At 58.0% G+C, this 17,185-nt stretch overlaps 1 protein-coding gene across 1 annotated transcript; it reads right to left on the bottom strand.

Annotated features, from left to right (window-relative positions):
- Positions 1–235: 235 nt before the first annotated feature.
- Positions 236–15,304, bottom strand: TNS4 (tensin 4). Its single transcript, XM_004684220.2, has 12 exons — positions 14,872–15,304; positions 9,161–9,578; positions 7,873–8,297; positions 5,485–5,571; positions 5,028–5,159; positions 3,801–3,893; positions 3,620–3,697; positions 2,717–2,788; positions 1,793–1,961; positions 1,118–1,186; positions 950–976; positions 236–526 (listed from the first exon to the last, which is right to left on the bottom strand). The coding sequence occupies exons 1-12, from the start codon at positions 15,302–15,304 to the stop codon at positions 385–387; spliced, it is 2,145 nt and encodes a 714-aa protein (XP_004684277.1). The 3' UTR covers positions 236–384.
- Positions 15,305–17,185: the final 1,881 nt, after the last annotated feature.

Raw genomic sequence — 17,185 nt, 5'->3', positions numbered from 1 at the left:
TCTGCGGCTGCCCCAGAACCATCAGCCATGCCTAGCTCAGGCCATTGGTAGTGTCTTGGCTGATGGCCTCAGGGGTCCTCAGAGGTTGTTTTCACCTCAGAAGTGGTAGTGCTGGGGGGTCCTCCCTTTCATGGGAGCATCCTTCCGGATCTTAGAAAGCTCAATGAGATGCTCATCAAAGTCCGAGAAGATCAATGCTGTGTGTTGGCCTCCTTGCAGGGCTGAGAAACCTGGGGCCCAGGAGGGTCTGGCTGAAGGTCACCACTGAAGGTCACCGCAGCTCCAGAGTGCCGGGTACTGTTCTCCTCCAGCCCAAGCTGGGCCCTGCTCAGGGCTTCTCCCTTCCCGAGGGATGTCTGGGGCGCACAAGGAGGCTCCCTCCTGCTACAGCCTGTCTGTGTCCTGCAGCAGGGTGCTCACCAGGCTGATGACCTGAGCGGCCGGCTGGACCGTGTCGTACTCAGCAAAGAGGTGGCACACGTTCTCCTGCGAATCAGTCTGGCTCTTGGCCACAAACCCGAAGATCCTGCAGGGAGAGGGCAGGCTGAGTGAGGGCGGGGACCAGGGTGCCCGGTGGGGCTCAGGCCACACAGTGCGCCTCTCTCTTGCCCCTTCCCTGCCTGGTGATGCCAGGACTGGACATTGACTCCCTGCCAGATGGGCAGATCTCCAAACTCGAGGTCTGGGTTTCCCTCATTTTGAATGGGGGATCCCCAGGACAGGACTGGGGTTTTCCCTTTCACAGTGGAAGATTCCTGAAGGCACAGATAGGCCTTGATTTCTCAGAGGGTGGTACCCCACAGATCAAGACCCCCACATAAGACTGAGGGCTCCCAGGCAGTGTTTCCACCACCAGGTGGGAACAGGGGGTTCCTCGGGTTGGGGGCTCCGCCTCCCCTAGCTCCCTTCCCTCGGGGTGCAGGGGTGTCTGGCTGGGTGGAGGCCTTACCAGGACGGCTTGCAGTACTTCTGCCACCTGCGGGGAAGGAAGCGGTGGCATGAGTGCCCAGGACGCAGTGGGCAGCAGAGGCACCACCCACCCTGCCCGTACAGCACTCTGACTCCTACCCCAGAGTCAGCAGGCCCCGCATGGGGGTCCTTGACCCCCGCCACTTACTTCCGCTGCTCGGGGTCCATGCCACAGAAGCGGAGGGTGGCGAGAGGGTGATGGCGCCGGAAGAACACCCTGGGAGGTGGGGAGAGGGGGGTGCTGGGGAGAGCGCGCTGGTGCTCTGCCCACTTCACCATCGCCTGCCGCCCGCCCCCGCCAGGTGTCCCCCCTTCCGAGAAGCCTCCCAGTTAGACTCCTAACGCCGGCTGTGACCTGTCCCACTGCTGGGCCCTGAGGCCCAGGCTTACACTTTTTCCTATCATAGGCTGCATCTGTTGGGGTTCCTGTCTGTGCCCCCTTCTTCTCCCGGCCCACCATGCTACTTAATGACTTGAGGATAAGAATCCGGTCTTGGTCATCTCTTGTTCCTCCAGAGCTGGGCTCCCTGAGCCCCGAAGCAGTGACCTCACCCCACTGTCTCTGAGGTCTGCCATGCTGGCACCCACAGGTGCAGACTTAGGTGCCCACTAAGACCAGCTAATTCTCTCTCCATCAGCCACAGGGAAGGGGCCTCTGGGAGGCCTTTGGCGTGAGGCGCAGAGAAGGCAGAGAACTTGCCTGGGTCACTCAGGGCCTTACTGACCCCACTGGCTCCAGGACCTGAACTCTCCCCTCGTCTCCTGCCCACACCGCCTGGCTCACCCTGCCAGGTCTGAGCCCAGGGCAAAGCAGGACCCTTACTTCCTCTGGACGTCCGTCAGCGTGATGCCCTGCTCCGTGACTTTAAAGTGGACCACCGTGGGCGTGGGGAGGACGTCCCTCTCCAGGATGGTCGAGATGGCCTTGCGCACGGCTAGTGCCCCCGTCAGGGTCTCCACGCCCACAGAGCTCAAGTATAGGACGTGGCAGCCTGTGGGAGGCAGACGCTGCTTTGGGGTTCTGCCAGGGTCCATGCAGCGGGTTGAGGGGTCACCTAGACCCTGGTCTTCTCTCTGCCCAGAGCCAGGGCAGAGGGGAACTTTCTTTTTTCAGGACTCCAGTGGGGCTGCTCTTTGAGCCACCGGGCAGGCAGACAGGGAGGGTGACTGTAATTTGGGGCCAACCCCAGAGTACTTTGGGCTTGTCAGTTGCTTTGCTCTGCTCTGGCCCTCCAGGGTAGGACACAGGCAGGGTGCTGACCTGCCCGCAGGGCATCTGGCAGAACTTCCTTGGGTCCTGACCTGTGGCGCCACTTCTCCCCCACCCTGCCTGGGGCCCTGGCTCCTTGTAGAGAAGGAAGAGAAGGCAAGGGCGGGCAGGGCGCTCCGCTCTGTGACCGAACAGGGCTGTCACAGACCAGTGCGGATCTGTGCCGGGCTCTGGACACGCGGGGCGGAGAGGCCTCTGGACTCGGACCTGACTGTGGCCCCACAGGCCCTCCCCCCCCGCCCCCCAGACCCGGCATGTCCGTGCACCCAGGGAAGTGCCGCCCACCACTCTCGCGCCCCTCCTCCCCTGGCCCTCTGCCTGCAGCTTCTCATGTCTGGGTTTACGGGGCGGGGACGTGGCACCTTGTTAAAATGAAGAAATGAGGTGGTGATGGGAGACACGTGTGGGCCTGTGCCTGCGTGCGCGGGGCGGGGTGCCCCGCGGGGAGCGGCACGGCGGCGCCCTCCGCTCACTCACCTGCAGATCTCTTCAGGCAGGCAGACTGGCCGTCCACAGAGGGGTCTGAGGCCCCGACTCCACCTCCCAACTCTGAGCCAAAGCAAAGGAACAAGCCCGCTCTTAGCTCCTCAGAGCAGGCCCCATTAAACCCTTTTAACTTCTCCCGCCTCCTCCCGGACCTCAGGGAAGTGACTTGGCCGAGAAACCAGGTGTGATTACTGCAGTTGGGCAAGTGAGGTCACTTGCACTCCCCCAACGACCAGCTTGCAAACCTCCTGGTCCGTCCTCCCCCTCGCCAGTCCCTGCCCTGCATGGCTACAGTGACCTTGACCTGGTCTTCAGGTGGGGGGGCCCCAACCCAGGGGCTTTCTTTGCCATATTCCTCTGGGGTTCTCCTGGTCCTTGCGCCTGGGCCAGGGTCCTGCTGGGCTGAGCCTTTGGGGGGTCACTTAGCTCCCTGGGCTCGCCTTGTTAAAATCAGTAAAGCAGGGGAGGTCAGGGCAACATCTACTTTGCAAGGGCACAGAGAGGTGGGGAGCTGGGAAAAAACCCCAAACTCTCCAAACGGGCAGATTCATGCTCCTTCCTGATCCAGCCTCTCAAAAAGGACAATTCTTTTTCAGGTGCCTACTCTGTGCTGGGCATGGTGCTAAGCTGCTGGCCTGAGTTGTCTTCTGAACCCCCTGAACCCCATCAGGCGTGGGGATGACAGTGCCCAATTCACAGGTGAGGAGACTGAGGGTCGGATTGACCTCAAATTCTCAGGTAGGAAGTAGAGACCTCGGCTGACCCTAGGGAATGCTCTTTGACTATTTGATCCTAAAATCATCCATACATAGGTGAGAAATGACTGCTGGGGCCTTTCTGGAGAGATCAGAGAGTGTGGCCCGCCGTTAGCCGTTCCCCGGGGCCCAGGCCCACCTTTCTGTGGGATGGTGAGCTTGCAAGGCAGGGCCAGGGCCATGATGGAATGCTGGCACACAAAGGCCGAGAGGCTCCCTGCAAAGAGACGGGGAGCCCCGCGTGAGAAAGCCTTCCCGAGGCCGCCTTCCCAGCCCAGAAGCTGGGGCCCACCCATGGGCCTGCAGGGGCAGGGCCTCACCAAAGTAGGGTTCCTCGTCTGCTCCTTTGAGATGCACCCCTTTGGCGGAAGACTCGATGAGGAAGTGGCGGATAAGGTCACTGCTGTCCTCCCCTGGACAGAGGAGCAAAAAGCGCACGTGGGTGGGCGTTCCCTGGCCGGGTGCTGGACGGACGCTCACCTGCTCCTTGCCTGACCTGCTTCCCCTGGGTCTGTCAGAGCTGAACTTGTCCATCCCTCTGGACCGTGGGCCAGAGCCCTGTCCTCAGGGCCTCCAGAAAGGGGCGCCAAGGGGCGCCGGCGCTTTGCTTCAAGGCGTCTGTGTTCCTTTCCGTCCCTCGAGGAGACCTTTCTCTCGGTCTCAAGAGCTTTTGGGGGTGGTTCTCGATGACTGTTCAAAACTTCTCTCCAGCCTGGCTTACCAATAGTGGCCCCTACCATCGGGCTACCATTATTCTCCCCAGATGGCCTCGGCTGGGCCCAGGCTGGTCCTCGGAGGCGCACGGGGCCCTTGCCCTTCGCCCCCCGCCCGAGGGCGGCGCCTGACTCTCTTTGGGCTTGTCGCCTCTAGCAAGATCTCCTCCATCACCAGCACAGCCCAGTCACCTCCCTATTTAGGCAGAGAGGTGGGGTGTAGAGAACACAGGTTTCTGTCCTCACCCTATCACTCAGGGCGGGGTGGAGGGGCGTCACTAGCTGGCTGGAAGCTGCGTTATGTCATCAGTTTGTTCTGTGAGGGCTCCGGCCCTGGGGGCTGAGGGGAGCTGGTACCGTGTGCTGTAACAGTAGAATTTTATCCTTCACTCAAGTGAGGCACCTGGGGCAAGGGCAGGTGGCCCAGAGGCGTGTGGCTCGGGCAAACGTGCTAAGCCAGCACACGCACGCATGGTGAGTCATCCCACGTGTGATGAGCAAGCCCACGCACGTGACAAGTTACCACACACGCGCGATAAGCTCACACACTTTACGACTACAGTAGGCCACCCCGCCTTCCGCCTGGCCTGGCCACAGGCGGGTGCTGGGAGAGCAGCCTGGAGAGGCTGGGACTTCTCCCTTTTTCTTCCCCCGAGGAGAGCAGAACAGGGACTCTGGGGACTTGGGGAGGCAGACGCAGGGGGAGGAGCACCCCAGGGCTGGGTGCTGGAGGCCGCGGACCCCTGTGGCCTTTCTGGGACTGGCCCAAGGTCAGGCTGCAAACTGGCAGTGGAGCCCGATTAGCCCTCCACCCGCTATGAGGCAGGAGCATACCTGATCGGTTCTGGCTCTGGGCAGGTGTGGGGTTCTCCGGCACCTTCAGGGCAAGGCCGAAGGAGCCTCGGTATGAAGAACTGTCCCTCATGATGAAAGCCCCTGGCTCCTCTTTTCTCAGCAACTCGATCGCTGGAACAATCCTTGGGTCAGAGACAGTCCCCACCCCACCTGGACAGCCCCTGTCCCTCCGCCCCTGAGTGTCTTCATAGAGCAACCACGGCAGCAGCACCTTTTGTTCGCAGGAAGTCCCTTCTGTTATCTGACCACCAGCCCTCCCGCTGTAGTCCTGTTCCCTTGGGTGCTCAGGTCAGTCAGTGGACCGCTCCTTTTCCTGGAGATGCCATTCGCCATTCCCTCCACTGCTATGACCCGGGACCTCGCGTGCCCGCCGTAGAGGGCAGGACCCACGTCTGATCCCTGGGTCTCCTGTCCCTGACACAGTGCTTCCTTTTACCTTGCTCTCGGGTGATGCTTGGCTTGAACCAGAATTTAGATGTGTCCATGACGAACTTCATGGTGGGCTGCATGTCTCTGGTGGGACCTGGAGACAAACAGAATGGGCACCCTGTAGTCTGGACAGAGGGCAGCCGAGGTAGCCTCTGCAGTCTCCGCTCAGTGGTCCCCTTCACCGGCTCCCCACTGCCCCCTGCCATTGTATCTCCAGGTCCCCAAAGAGGCACATTCCAAAAATCCAGAAAAATTCCAGGGCTTGGCACATCTTTGACTTAAGAGTCTCCTCTTGTATCCTTGGAAATGAATCACAAACAAATAGATAAAATCTCCGTTTAATGAGAAACAAGTTTCTCGGGACTGATGTGGCCTGGTGGGGACTGAAATAAGGGATAAGTAAGGGATTCTGAGATGCATCAATTTTGGGGGGTCTCACCCTCTTCTCCCTATGATTTCCTGAGAGGTAGGTGAAATTTGGAAAAAATGAAAGAGCAGGTGATAAAAAGGAGACAGCAAATCTGTGCAGCAGGCTGCTGGGCAGGTGGGAGGGGCCTTGATTTGGATTCGGGACAGCGCTTTTCCTCCTGGGCCCTGGATGGAGGGAACCAGAGACTGCTGAGGGGCCCCGAGGCTGGGAAATGACATGCATTCCGTTCCGAGAATATTTTGCAGACTTTGATAAGACCCCAGGGTATCTATCAGTTGTGATATGCTAAGGCACCCCCAAACCCAGAATGAGAACATCCCCATTCAATGTGCTTTGAGAAGTCAAAGGGCCCATTTCTATGCGTCCCCAAGTCAGGAACAGTTCTCAGTTTCGGCTTCTTGAGAACATGTGTTGAAAGTAAGTCATTATAGGCCCGCCCTGGTGGCACAACGGGTTAGGACCCAGCACTTGCACGCTGGCTGTAGCCGCTCCAGTGCGAGTTCGATCCCCAGCCCTGGAGGTGACCACATGGCCGGCAGACCTCCCCTGACCCCCCGCTGCTCCCCTCAGCAGTGTGCTTCATCAGTCTGCCTCTGCTCCCCACTCTGAGTCTTGTGAATCTTCTCCCTGCCCCTGCACCTCTGGCCTGTACCCCAGTTCTGTATAAATCTTGAAAAAAAAAAAGAAAATCATTATCAAAAATGTACTAAAATCTGCAGATGATTTGTCCTGGGAAGACAATCAGGACGGATTCAAGGGCATCGCTGTCCTGTTCTTTTTCTCTTGCTGGGGTGGACATGCAAGTGGCACGGTGAGAGGGCTGAGCTGTGGTGGGAGCGAGCGCTTCACAGCCCTCTCAGGGCCACCAAGTCACTGTGGTGCCTGTGGGGGGACAGTGAAGCCTGGGAGTCGTGGTGGGAGGCAGGGGCGGGGGTCCCTGGGCCAGGGGCTCACTGGGAGAGGTGCACTGCCAGGAGCGCCCCGCTTAGCCTGTGCTCACAGCACGGGGCTTGGCTGGCTTTGTTCTTTTGGGCGCCTGTAGTCACAGACTGTGGGGAGGAGGAGGGTGTTTGCCTCTTGCGGTTTTTAGCTGTCTAAACTGGAATGCATTGTCTCGGACCCCCCCCCCCCCCCGCGCCCCCCTGCTCCGAGTGCGCATCACCCACAAGCGTCAGCGTCTGCGCTAGGACTGACTCGTTGCCCGTTACTCATCAGGGCTGCGGCTTCCGTGTCCTGAGGGTCTCCTGGCTCTGGCCTCTCTCCGCACCGCCAGCCCCACCCTGGTTCAGGTCCCCATGACGACTTGTCTGGACCTCTTCGCGATGCAAACCCATAGGGAACCAAACATAGAAACTGCTCCCCACGTCACCCCACCCAGGCCCTGTCATTCTCCTGCCGCACACACGACCCCAGGAGGGGCCTGGTGAGCGTGCGCCTCAGACCTACCGCTCTGCCGAGATCCTGCCGGCCCCCTTGCCCAAAGGGAAAAACCCACGCCTTAGCTTGGGGCCATCTGGCCCCAGATTGCTCTCCATCACCTTACCCCATACCCAATATACTAGTCCTTTCTTAGGCATGCCTGTGGCCCCTCGCCTTCCTGCCTGTGGGCATGCTCGGCCCCCCAGCCCCCCGGGGTTGCCCTTCCTCTCCTCTCTGGCCACAGGCTTTGCCCGACTTTCCAGATCCAGCTCAGATATCCCCCCTCTGCGGAACTGTCTAGTTTTCCACATGAAAAGGATCAGGTCTTCCTCTGAGGCCCCTTAGCCTAGAACATCTCTTGGCCTCTGTGTTTACTCTGTAGTAACCCTTGGTTTCCACCTCTGTCTAGACCCTGTCCATGCCTGTGTCCCACGGCCCGGCACCGTCCTTGGCCCTCAGCACTCTTCCGTCAGCGTGTGCCCTGCTGAGCCCGCCTGCTCGCCCTGGCCAACCTCACAGCGTCCACAGTACTGGTTTACAACGTACCATCTGGGGACGTGATGAGAGAGGCATCTGGCAGTTTCTGGCTGTGACTCCTGGTGGCCGGACTGGAGTTGCTGGAAGAAGCTCCTCCAGGTCGGACAAAGTCCTGGTGTCCTGGGGTCCTCTGGGGTGGGGGAGACCCCGGTTCTGGGCAGCCATTGATCAACACGATTGGAATGTCCACCATGGAGTTGGTGATGGAGGGGGGGCAGCTGCTGGCGTGTTCCTTGGCCATTGATGAGAAGTGGGCTGCTCTGGGCTGGCCCATGCTGGGGGTGGGGTTGCTAGGAGCCTGGAGGTCGCTGGTTCTCAGACTCGGGGCCCCAGGGCCCAGGCTGTGGAGGCTGGAACAAGAGCTGGCTGGGCTTTCCAAGGACCTAGAAGATGACTGACGGCTGGAGAAGCTGGAGTGGAGGAGGCACTGGCTGCTGCAGGGGTGACAGCACCAGACAGGCAGGGTGTTAGGGTGTTGAGGTGACACGCAAGGATCTGGGTGCCCACAGCTTTCATCAAATAGAGGCCTGCATATGTCACTTACCACGGCCCAGAGCAAAGGGCATGCCACCTGATCCCCGAGGGATGCTGGAGGCTACAGAAACACCCCTGCTCTGTGCCATCTTTGGTCATTTCAAGTAGCTTGTGTTCATGTGGGTCAGCGCCTTCCCAGCCAGGGGCGTCTCATGGAACTATCACCCTCGCCTCCAGTCCTCGCAAGCGTCCTGCCTGACTAGGGCTGGGCCGGACCGTGTCCATGGCTGATTGCCCCGCTGGAGGAGAAGGAGGCCAGCTCTGTGCCCATCAGACTTCTTCCTGAGCTCAGAGGCCCCTGTGGAGTCCCAGACTCCTTGTCAGGGGTGACCTTGGCACAGCAGCCCTGGTGTGCAGGACAGAGTTCCTGTGGTTTGGTTACTAAGAACTGGGCCGCCGTGACTGAATACTGTCCAGTCACCTTGCCTCCGCCTGCTCGCTTTTGCCAGCAGCGAAGAGGAAGGTGGTGTTTCTCTTCCTAAATGGTTCATCCCAGGACCCTCTAATTCTACTTACACCCCTGTGCTTTGAGGTGAAACAAAGAACCTCCCTTGACATGCGTGGTGTGGGGCCTGGAGAGGACACAGAAAGGTTGTTTTCCCAGCAGATAGGCAGGAGTTAGGAATTCTGCAGATTGAATCCTGCAGATTCTAAATGCTTGAGGAGGGTTGAGATCCCAGTGGATGTGAGGGTGCCCTTATTTTTGGTGCCCAGGATCTGTGTGCGTGTGTGTCACTGACACAGCAGGAGTGGCGAGACCTACCTTCCAAACATGTCGCTGACGTCCGACGCTGGGCTGGCCGACAGCACGGAGACCCTGCTGGCCCGCTGTGGGGCCCCCGGCCTCTTCTCCAGGCTTGGAGAAGCCACCAGTGGGGAGCCCAAGCCACGGGGGCTGGAGGTCTTACTCCTCATGCAAGGGATGGAGGTGCTGGGAGAGGATGGGGCGTGAGCGGACAGAGCTCCAGACTGGGGAGGCAGGCGCTGGTGCCGGCTGCCCTGGTTCCCTGAAAAGATGAGGCTTTCGCTGCTGCTTCTAGTCTCTCTGGGGGTGTCTCTGGAGAGGAGGAGGCCGCCATTGCGTGGGGAACCGAAGGGTGGGGTGACGGACGGGCTGGAGCAGCGCTGGGGGCCGTCGTGGCACCTTGATCTGGTGGAGGTCACCTCAATGTACTTTATATCTGTGGGGGGAGAAACAGAGCAATGGTGAAACGGGGGAGCGTGGCCCACAGAGTGAGAATGCCGGAAGGGTCTTTGGATTCCCCTGGTACCTTCTTTCTTATATTGGGGAGGAATCTGAAGCACGGAGAGGAGAAGCTGGCTGGAGTCAGGGTCAGCACCAGGTCTCCCTGAGGGCCCAGTCCTGAAGTCACCCTCCACCCGCAGTGGACGGGACATAGATCTTGGAGTTGGACAGCCTGGCTCCGCCACTTACTGTGTGAGAGAGCTTGGCTGGGCTTCACTACCAGCACCCTCCTTTTCCAGACCTGCAAATTGGAGGGGTCTCTGCTCCACCCGCTGGGGTTACAGTGAGTGAAAGGATGAGTGAAAGACACAGGAGGCACCACACTGCCTGGCACATAGAAGCCCTGTGCAGTGGGGGACCCCTCCTTGGTGTCTGCTGGCCACCCACCCCCCGACCCCTGTGGAAATGACATCTTGACTGAGTCACATCTGGAGGCCTCTTAGGCCGCGTGGAAACTGTTTCTCAGTCTATGCCTGCACTGATGGCCGGGCTTCTCCATCTAGACACATTCTAGAAGCAATCGCTGCGCGTTGGGCATCCCAGTGCCCAGGCCCCACCATGAGCCAGTTGGATCAGCGTCTCCAGGGTGGGCCAGGCCTCGGGGTTTGTTTGTTTAGTTCCCCAGGTGATTCGTGTGCACCCTCAGGGCCTCACTGCCACAGGGCCCAGCCAGGGTTGCCGAGTCAGCCCTGTGTTTTAGCGAGACCTCCGGGGTTTGGGTGTATCTCTAAGTGTGAGAACGTGGCTCTAGAGCAGGAGCCTGCCTCCCCCTGCTGCTCTTTCCAGCCCTTGGTGGACCCCAGGGACCATGCCCCTCAACCTGGTTCCCTCCTGATGGGGGGCACCCTGAGCTTCTCCTCAGGGTGAGGATGGACACCCCTCTTTCCAGCCTGGGGAGGGGGAGATGTCCTTGGTGCTGTTCCAGGTGAGGGGGGTGGTCACCAAGATGCTCCCTTCTGGAAGATTCCCAGAGTGGAGTCCGAGGGAAATGGCACCTCAGCTTTCCATGTGCCAGCCTCCCACCCCCTTGGGCTCTGGTACATGCACCCCTCGCCCGGCCCGCCGTGACGGTGGAGTCCCTGCCTGTCCCAGCCTGCTCCTGGGTAGGCTGCTCCTCACGGTGCTGCCTCTGTCTGAGCCTGCTTGGGCAGGGTGGGGGTGGAGTGTTACATCACAAGAGTGGGGGCTGGAGGGCTGACCTGGACTTGCTGCTCCAGGAAGTGGAGCAGGCTTGGGTTTGTCATCACACAAACCTGCCGCTTTCCCGCCAAGAGGCAGTGGGTAACCCCCCTGGCTGCTCTGAGCCTCAGTTTCCTCATCTGCAACCAGCCTCCTGGGCTTGTAGTGAGGACGAGCGAGCCTGGGGCCCGGCCCCGGTGGGCTTTGAGGGACATCTCCCATCTGCCTGCTTTTTGCTGATTTTCCCCTGGGGTCCCACTGCTGAGGGCAAGAGGAGAAAGTCTGGCTCCACGTTGCACACGCTCTGAATGACAACAGGCCTCGGAATGGGGTGGAAACTTCTGGAAGGTTGGAACACAGCTTTTGTTTTTATAGCACTTTATCGTTTACACTCCCAATCCTCTCAAGGCTCACAACAACATTTTAGCCCAATGCTGGCAGGCCCTGCTCTTACAGAGGAGGAAACTGAGGCTCAGAGGGATATGGGGGCCGAGCTAACATGTATGGCCCAGTTTTTAATAAAGGCAGTATGAAGTGAGGTGCTCCAGAGCTGTCACGAGCACGTCACCTCGCTTAATGCATTTAACCCTCACGGTAACTCCTTTCCATGGGTCAGATGAGAAATCAAGGCTCAGAAAGGTTGGGTAAGTTATCCAAGGCCATACAGCAGGGAGTGGAGAACCCACTGGTCCCCTGTGCTCTGGTTTCTTGGAGGAGGCGCTGGGGCTCCTGGGGACCTTTCCCCAAGGCCTGGCCCAGTGAGAAAGTGCTCGGTCGCCTTGGGAGGGTTTTCCAGCCTGCAGAAGCTCTGGGCCCTCCCACGGGTCATCAGCCCCCTACCAAAGGCCTTGCTTGGCTGCCAAGTGAGCAGGGCAGGGAGGAGGGAGGAGACCCAGAGCCACCAGTGAGTCATTTCTCTTGTTGTCCTGAGGTAGATGTGGTGAGGTGGGGGGAAAGTGGGTCCCCTGCGGCACCCCCACCCCCTGGGTGCAGCCGCTGTTTACAGGCCAGTGGGGCAAGTCTGGGCAGTGCTGGGTGGATGCAGGCGCCAGCACCAGGCGGGTGGTGAGGGGGGAGGCACGTGGGTGAGGGGTGGAGAGGCAGTTATTAAACACCCGCACCTTGGAGTTGGCAAGCAGCCTCGACTGGCATAAATGACTGGAAAATGAAGTGTGGGGGCCTGCTCCAAAGATGGAGCTGGGGTGGTAGAGAGGATAAGGAAAGGGGTGTGATGTTCGCTTCTAGAAGCCACGTTCCCTGTGCGGTGGGGGCTCTCCCAGTGTGTCAGAAGGAAGGCGAGAAAGAGGTAGGAGCAGGGACCCTGGGGGAAGGTATGTGAGCACTGGGTGCCTCAGAGGAGGGGCATACAGGTACCCCCCCCAACAGATTTATTCTGTAAAGCCCTGACTGAGGGGGTAGAAGATTATTTCCAAGCCAGGGTTTGGCCGGAACATGGACTTTAGCATCCAGGAGCTGGAGCTGGAGGCCTGACCACGTGTGGCGTGCCCCTGTCAGGCCGTCACTTCCCCTCCACCGGCTGAGTTTTCTCTTCTGTGAGGTGGGGTCACCGCTCTCTTTCATAGGGTGCAGGCCAGGGTCATGCATCCCCAGAGCCTGTCCATTTATATTTCGGGGCAGCGTCAATATAGGTTGGCCAGCTTTTAATTTTGCCAGGGTAAGACAGCCAGCACCTGCTAGTGTCCTGATCGTAGGGGTCTCCCCTCAACACCCTAAAGCAGGATGGATGAGAGCGCAGAAGGAGGACAGCTGGGGGCCAGTCAGCCAGCGGACCTCTCGGGGCAGCCCAGGATGCTGTCACTGGCAGGGGTGGACTGAGGGGAAGGTGTTGGAAGGCGACCCACAGTGACCCAGAGAAGGTTCTATGGGGGCGCTCACCCACTTGCCAAGCAGAAGTTAGAGGAGAGGTCGAGGCAGTGCTAGGACTCTCTGACCACTGTCAGTCCCCGCCCCCGGCGGCCCCCCGCCCCCCAGGGTCAGAAGGCCTCGTCCTCATGACCGTAGGTTGTGCCCAGCTGAGAACTGCCCTTCAGCCCCTGGGAGGGAGGGCCTGGTTGGCAACCGCCAGTCCGCACATCGGGACCCGCCACACACCCTGTCTTGCCTGAGCGGGCATCTCATTGCGTGCATGGAACCCTTGCCTTGGGGCAGGAACATTAAAACCCTGGGCTGGGCCTGCTAATAGTCGTCAGGCCCACGCCACCTTCCCTGCAGAGACTTGCCTGTGATGACTGCCCTTCAGAGGCTGGAAGGCTCCGAAGCATGGAGCCGTTCTTTTAACAGGCTTGGCAGGCAGTGCTTGGGGGAGGAGCCGAGGGCCTCGCCGGGACCAGACCCGGGGCGCCCGCCGAGGACCTGGATGCCCCGCTCGCCTCCACCCCAGAGCCTGAACCTACCCTGGGGCTGGTCCTAAACGCAATCCCAGGGTTTAATAAAAATAATGACTGTGGTGCGCCAGGATCTGTGGTAAACACCCAACCGCTGCTATTTCTTTTAACCCCCTCAACCCTTTGAGGTAAGAGCTCATCTCTGGGTTGTGGATCAGGACTCCAAGACTATAAAGAAGTGAAGTAAACAGCTTGGGGGAGCTTTGCCTGGCTCCAGTAATGGGGCTGGGCTGGCTCCTTACTCAACTCTGCCAACCTCAGTTTTTTCATCTATAAAATGAGGATGAAAACACTCATCTCATGGGGGTGGGTTGGGAGGATTACAAGTTCTGCCCCAGCTCAGTGCCTAGTACCGTACGTCTGCATGGGCCCCGTCTGCTCCTGACTAAGCCCCTGATTCAGCCCCTGGGGGCTCAGTTTTCCACCCCTCCACTGGCCTGGCTCCTTGACCATCAGCCTCAGGCACACTTGAAGCTCTTTGTTTGGGACCCGGAAGCCAAGGCAGGAGCTTCTAGACTCCCGAGGGTGTGGGATACACTGCACTTGGTGTGTACCGGGACCTGGTGTTAAATGTTTAGGACTTTGTGCATCTGGTTGCTAAACTCAGCCATGAAAGCTTTTAACTTACGTTAAAAGCAAAAGTAACAAATACTCGTCATCATCACATCCCACTATTTGAGTGCGTTTCACTGCTCTCTGTGCTCCTGAGGCTGTTGACATCTGTGGTGTTGATAAGCTGGACATGCCAAACAGTGGCCAACAGTGATCTCTTTCTGGAGTCACATCCAGGGACATGTTGGCAGCAAGAAAACTGGCAGACGCTTCAAATGAGGCCCTCCCCCTATCTCACCACGGAGCTGGTTGTTCCATGTTGGCCAATGTTGCTGCAGCCCAACAGTGTTGCTTCAGCCTAAGTAGACTGTTTTCTGTCTCCCCAAACCCACTACATCCATCTGGGCTTTCCCAGAGAGCTCTTCCCCTATACAGGCACTGGACCCAGATACCAATCCTACAGAAATAACAAGGGGCCCGGGGTAGGACCTAAAGAGACCGTAGAACAGCGATTGCCAGGGACCCCACATTTATCAAGCTCTTATTTATATGCGTGGCACTGTGCAAAATTCTTATAAATTACATATTCGTCATCACTTTCCGAACTCAGGAGCCAAGTAGAACTGCATAGTGACAGAAATTTAGATTTAGCCTCTTTTTATAGCTGAGAAAACAGAGAGGGTCAGTGATTTGTTTAGAGCTACACAGCACCTCCCCCCACCCCACCCAAGCAGGACATCATTGCCTGCTCCCCTGATTTGATAGAATAGTCCTCTCCCTGGCAGTGCAACGGGTTAAGCTGCAGCACTTTGAAGTTGTCTGCAGCCACTGCAGCACGAGTTTGATCCCTGGCCCAGGAGCTGACCCACAGGGCACAGCAGACCGCTCCTGCCTCACCTGCTGCTGCCCTGAGCAGTGCGTTTCAGTGGATCTGCCTATTCTGTCCCCACTCTGTCTGGTGAATCCTCTCACTCCCGCACCTCTGGCCTGCACTCCAGTTCTCGTATGCACAAATAAAGAAATCTTGAAAAAAAACCTCCCCATGAGCCAGTCCCCCATGCCTCCCTCTTAGCACCATGCCCAGGTCCTTACCCAAGGCTTCAGGTTCCTCCTTCTTTGCCCTCGAGGTAGTGCTTGGGGTGGGCTCAGCATAGGGGGTACCAGTCCCTGTGGGAAGCAGCTGGAAGGTGGGGTCCAGTTCTAGGATCATTTGATTGAGGCTTTCCAGTGAGAAGCCAATGTAGGAGTCGAGCTCATCCAGGGCCCCTGAAGCCTGCTCGCCAGGGCACTGCGGGGGGCAGCTGGCCTTGGCTGCAAGCTGTGGGGCCTGCTGGAGAGTGGGGCCTTTGCAGGGTGTGGGGGCCATCAGGGCCTGGGCTCCCCAGCCTTCCGTAGTGTAGTAAGGACACTGGGGCGCCAGGCTAGGGCTGGGTGCTGGGTGCAGGGCCCTCCTGGAGTCCTCACAAGGGGCCAGGTTGACCGCATGGCCTCTGGTCAGCAGGGGGCTGGACATAACCTGCGACATGGTGGGGGCAGCGACCCAGTCCAACAAGCTCATTTATATCACTGGCCAACCATGAGTTCCAGGACCTGAAACAGGACGAGGGTGGAAAATTAATTTTTGTAGGTGAAGTCCCTGCTTTCCCTCACCACAAAGGCATGTTCACTCTGTCGATTAAAAACATGGATGGTGGAGGCCCTCCCTGGTGGCGCAAGGGGTTAAAGTGCAGCACTATGAAGCTGTCCTCAGCCACTGAAGCACAAGTTTGATCCCAGCCAGGGAGCTGACCCACATGGTGGTGCAGAGACCTCTCCCGACCCCGCCCACTGCTCCCCTTAGCGCTGTACTTCATCAGTGGGCCTGTTCTGCTCCCCACTCTGTCTCTGGTGAATCCTTTCACCAACTCCCGGAACCTTTGGCCTGTGCCCCAGTTCTTGTATGCATAAGTAAATAAATCTTTAAAAAATAAAAACGGATGGTGGGGCCAGACGGCCTGGGTGTTCTTCTGACTCCACCAAAGTTGTCTTACTTTGGGCAAGTGACTTAACTTCTCTGGGCCTCGGTTTTTTTTTTTTATCTTTAGAACGAGTTAATATTTGTAGATTGGTAACATCTGTAACATGCTGAGAACAGTGTCTAGCATGTAATAAGCATTATGCAAGAATAATTAAATCAGATGGTTTCAGAAGTTTGTTGAATATCTCTGATGTCCTAGACATAGTTATTAAATAAATACTGGCTAATATTTATTGAGTAGTTGTTATGTACATAGCTATGCCCTGGTATTTGCACATAAAGCCTCTTAAAACCCCTATAACCACCCTGTGAGGTAAATGCTATTTTAACTGCATTTAACAACTCAAGAACCAGGATGCAGAGAGCCAAGTAACTCTTATGTGGCCAACGAGAGCGGAGCAGCCTGGGGGCTGGGTCCCTGCACCTTGAAGCTCTTCCACGTAGGCCAGTGGTGAAACAGAGTAAGCAGGTAGCAATCACTAACAGAGTCACCAGGGAGGAGGGGAGACAGGGGGGCGCTATACACATGTTGGTGAGGAAATCAGGGAGGACTTCCTGAAGGAAGGGACATAGAATAGGGGCCACAAAAGAAAAGCAGGAACTAGCTGGGAAGGCAAGTAGGCATGAGCAGGCAGGAGTGTCCCAAGGCCTGGAGGACAGGGCAGATCACCAGACATTACTGAGCATCTGGAAAACAGTGCTTGGAGGGCAAGACAGGAGGGTGAGGCAAGTTGGCCACAGCCAACAGGACCTTGCAGGCCAGATGCAACCCTGAGGGCAGTGGGGAGCCAAGGAGCGGTTTTGAACTGGGGAGTGACATCATCAGATGGTATTTTCTCCCTAGGGGCTTGTCTGGGAAAGAGATGTCCCAACTTCCTCCTCTCCTTATGGTGAAAAGTTCATCCTGTTGTCTACCCTTAAAGCTACAGGCTAGTTTCTTTTATTTAAAAATAAGATTTCTTTATTTATGCATACAAGAACTGGAGTACAGGCCAGAGGTGCAGCGGTGAGAGGATTCACCAGAGGCAGAGTGGGGAGCAGAACAGGTGAATTGCCTGAAACACACTGCTGAGAGGAGCAGCGGGGAGACAGGAGAGGTCTGCTGCGCCCTGTGGGTCACTCCCTGGCCGGGGATGGAACTCGTGCTGCAGTGGCTGTGGACAGCTTCATAGAGCTGCGCTTTAACCCGTTGGGCCACCAGGGAGACCCCTACATGCTAGTTTCTTGTAGCTGGGGTGACATCGGAGGTAAGAGGTTCTGGGACTGAGACTACAAACTGCGGGGCGCTGACACGTGCTGGTCAAACTACGACAGCCTGCCCTGAGACTGACCAGCTGCTCCCCAAAAGTCCCCAACGCCTTGTCTGCCTTTTTCTAAGGTGTCTCAGCC

This window comes from Condylura cristata, unplaced genomic scaffold (genome assembly GCF_000260355.1).
Source record: "Condylura cristata isolate star-nosed mole 26May11 unplaced genomic scaffold, ConCri1.0 scaffold00017, whole genome shotgun sequence".
Taxonomy (NCBI): domain Eukaryota; kingdom Metazoa; phylum Chordata; class Mammalia; order Eulipotyphla; family Talpidae; genus Condylura; species Condylura cristata.
Note: the sequence above shows the minus strand (reverse complement) of the source record. Positions and strands in the feature narration are given on the sequence as shown.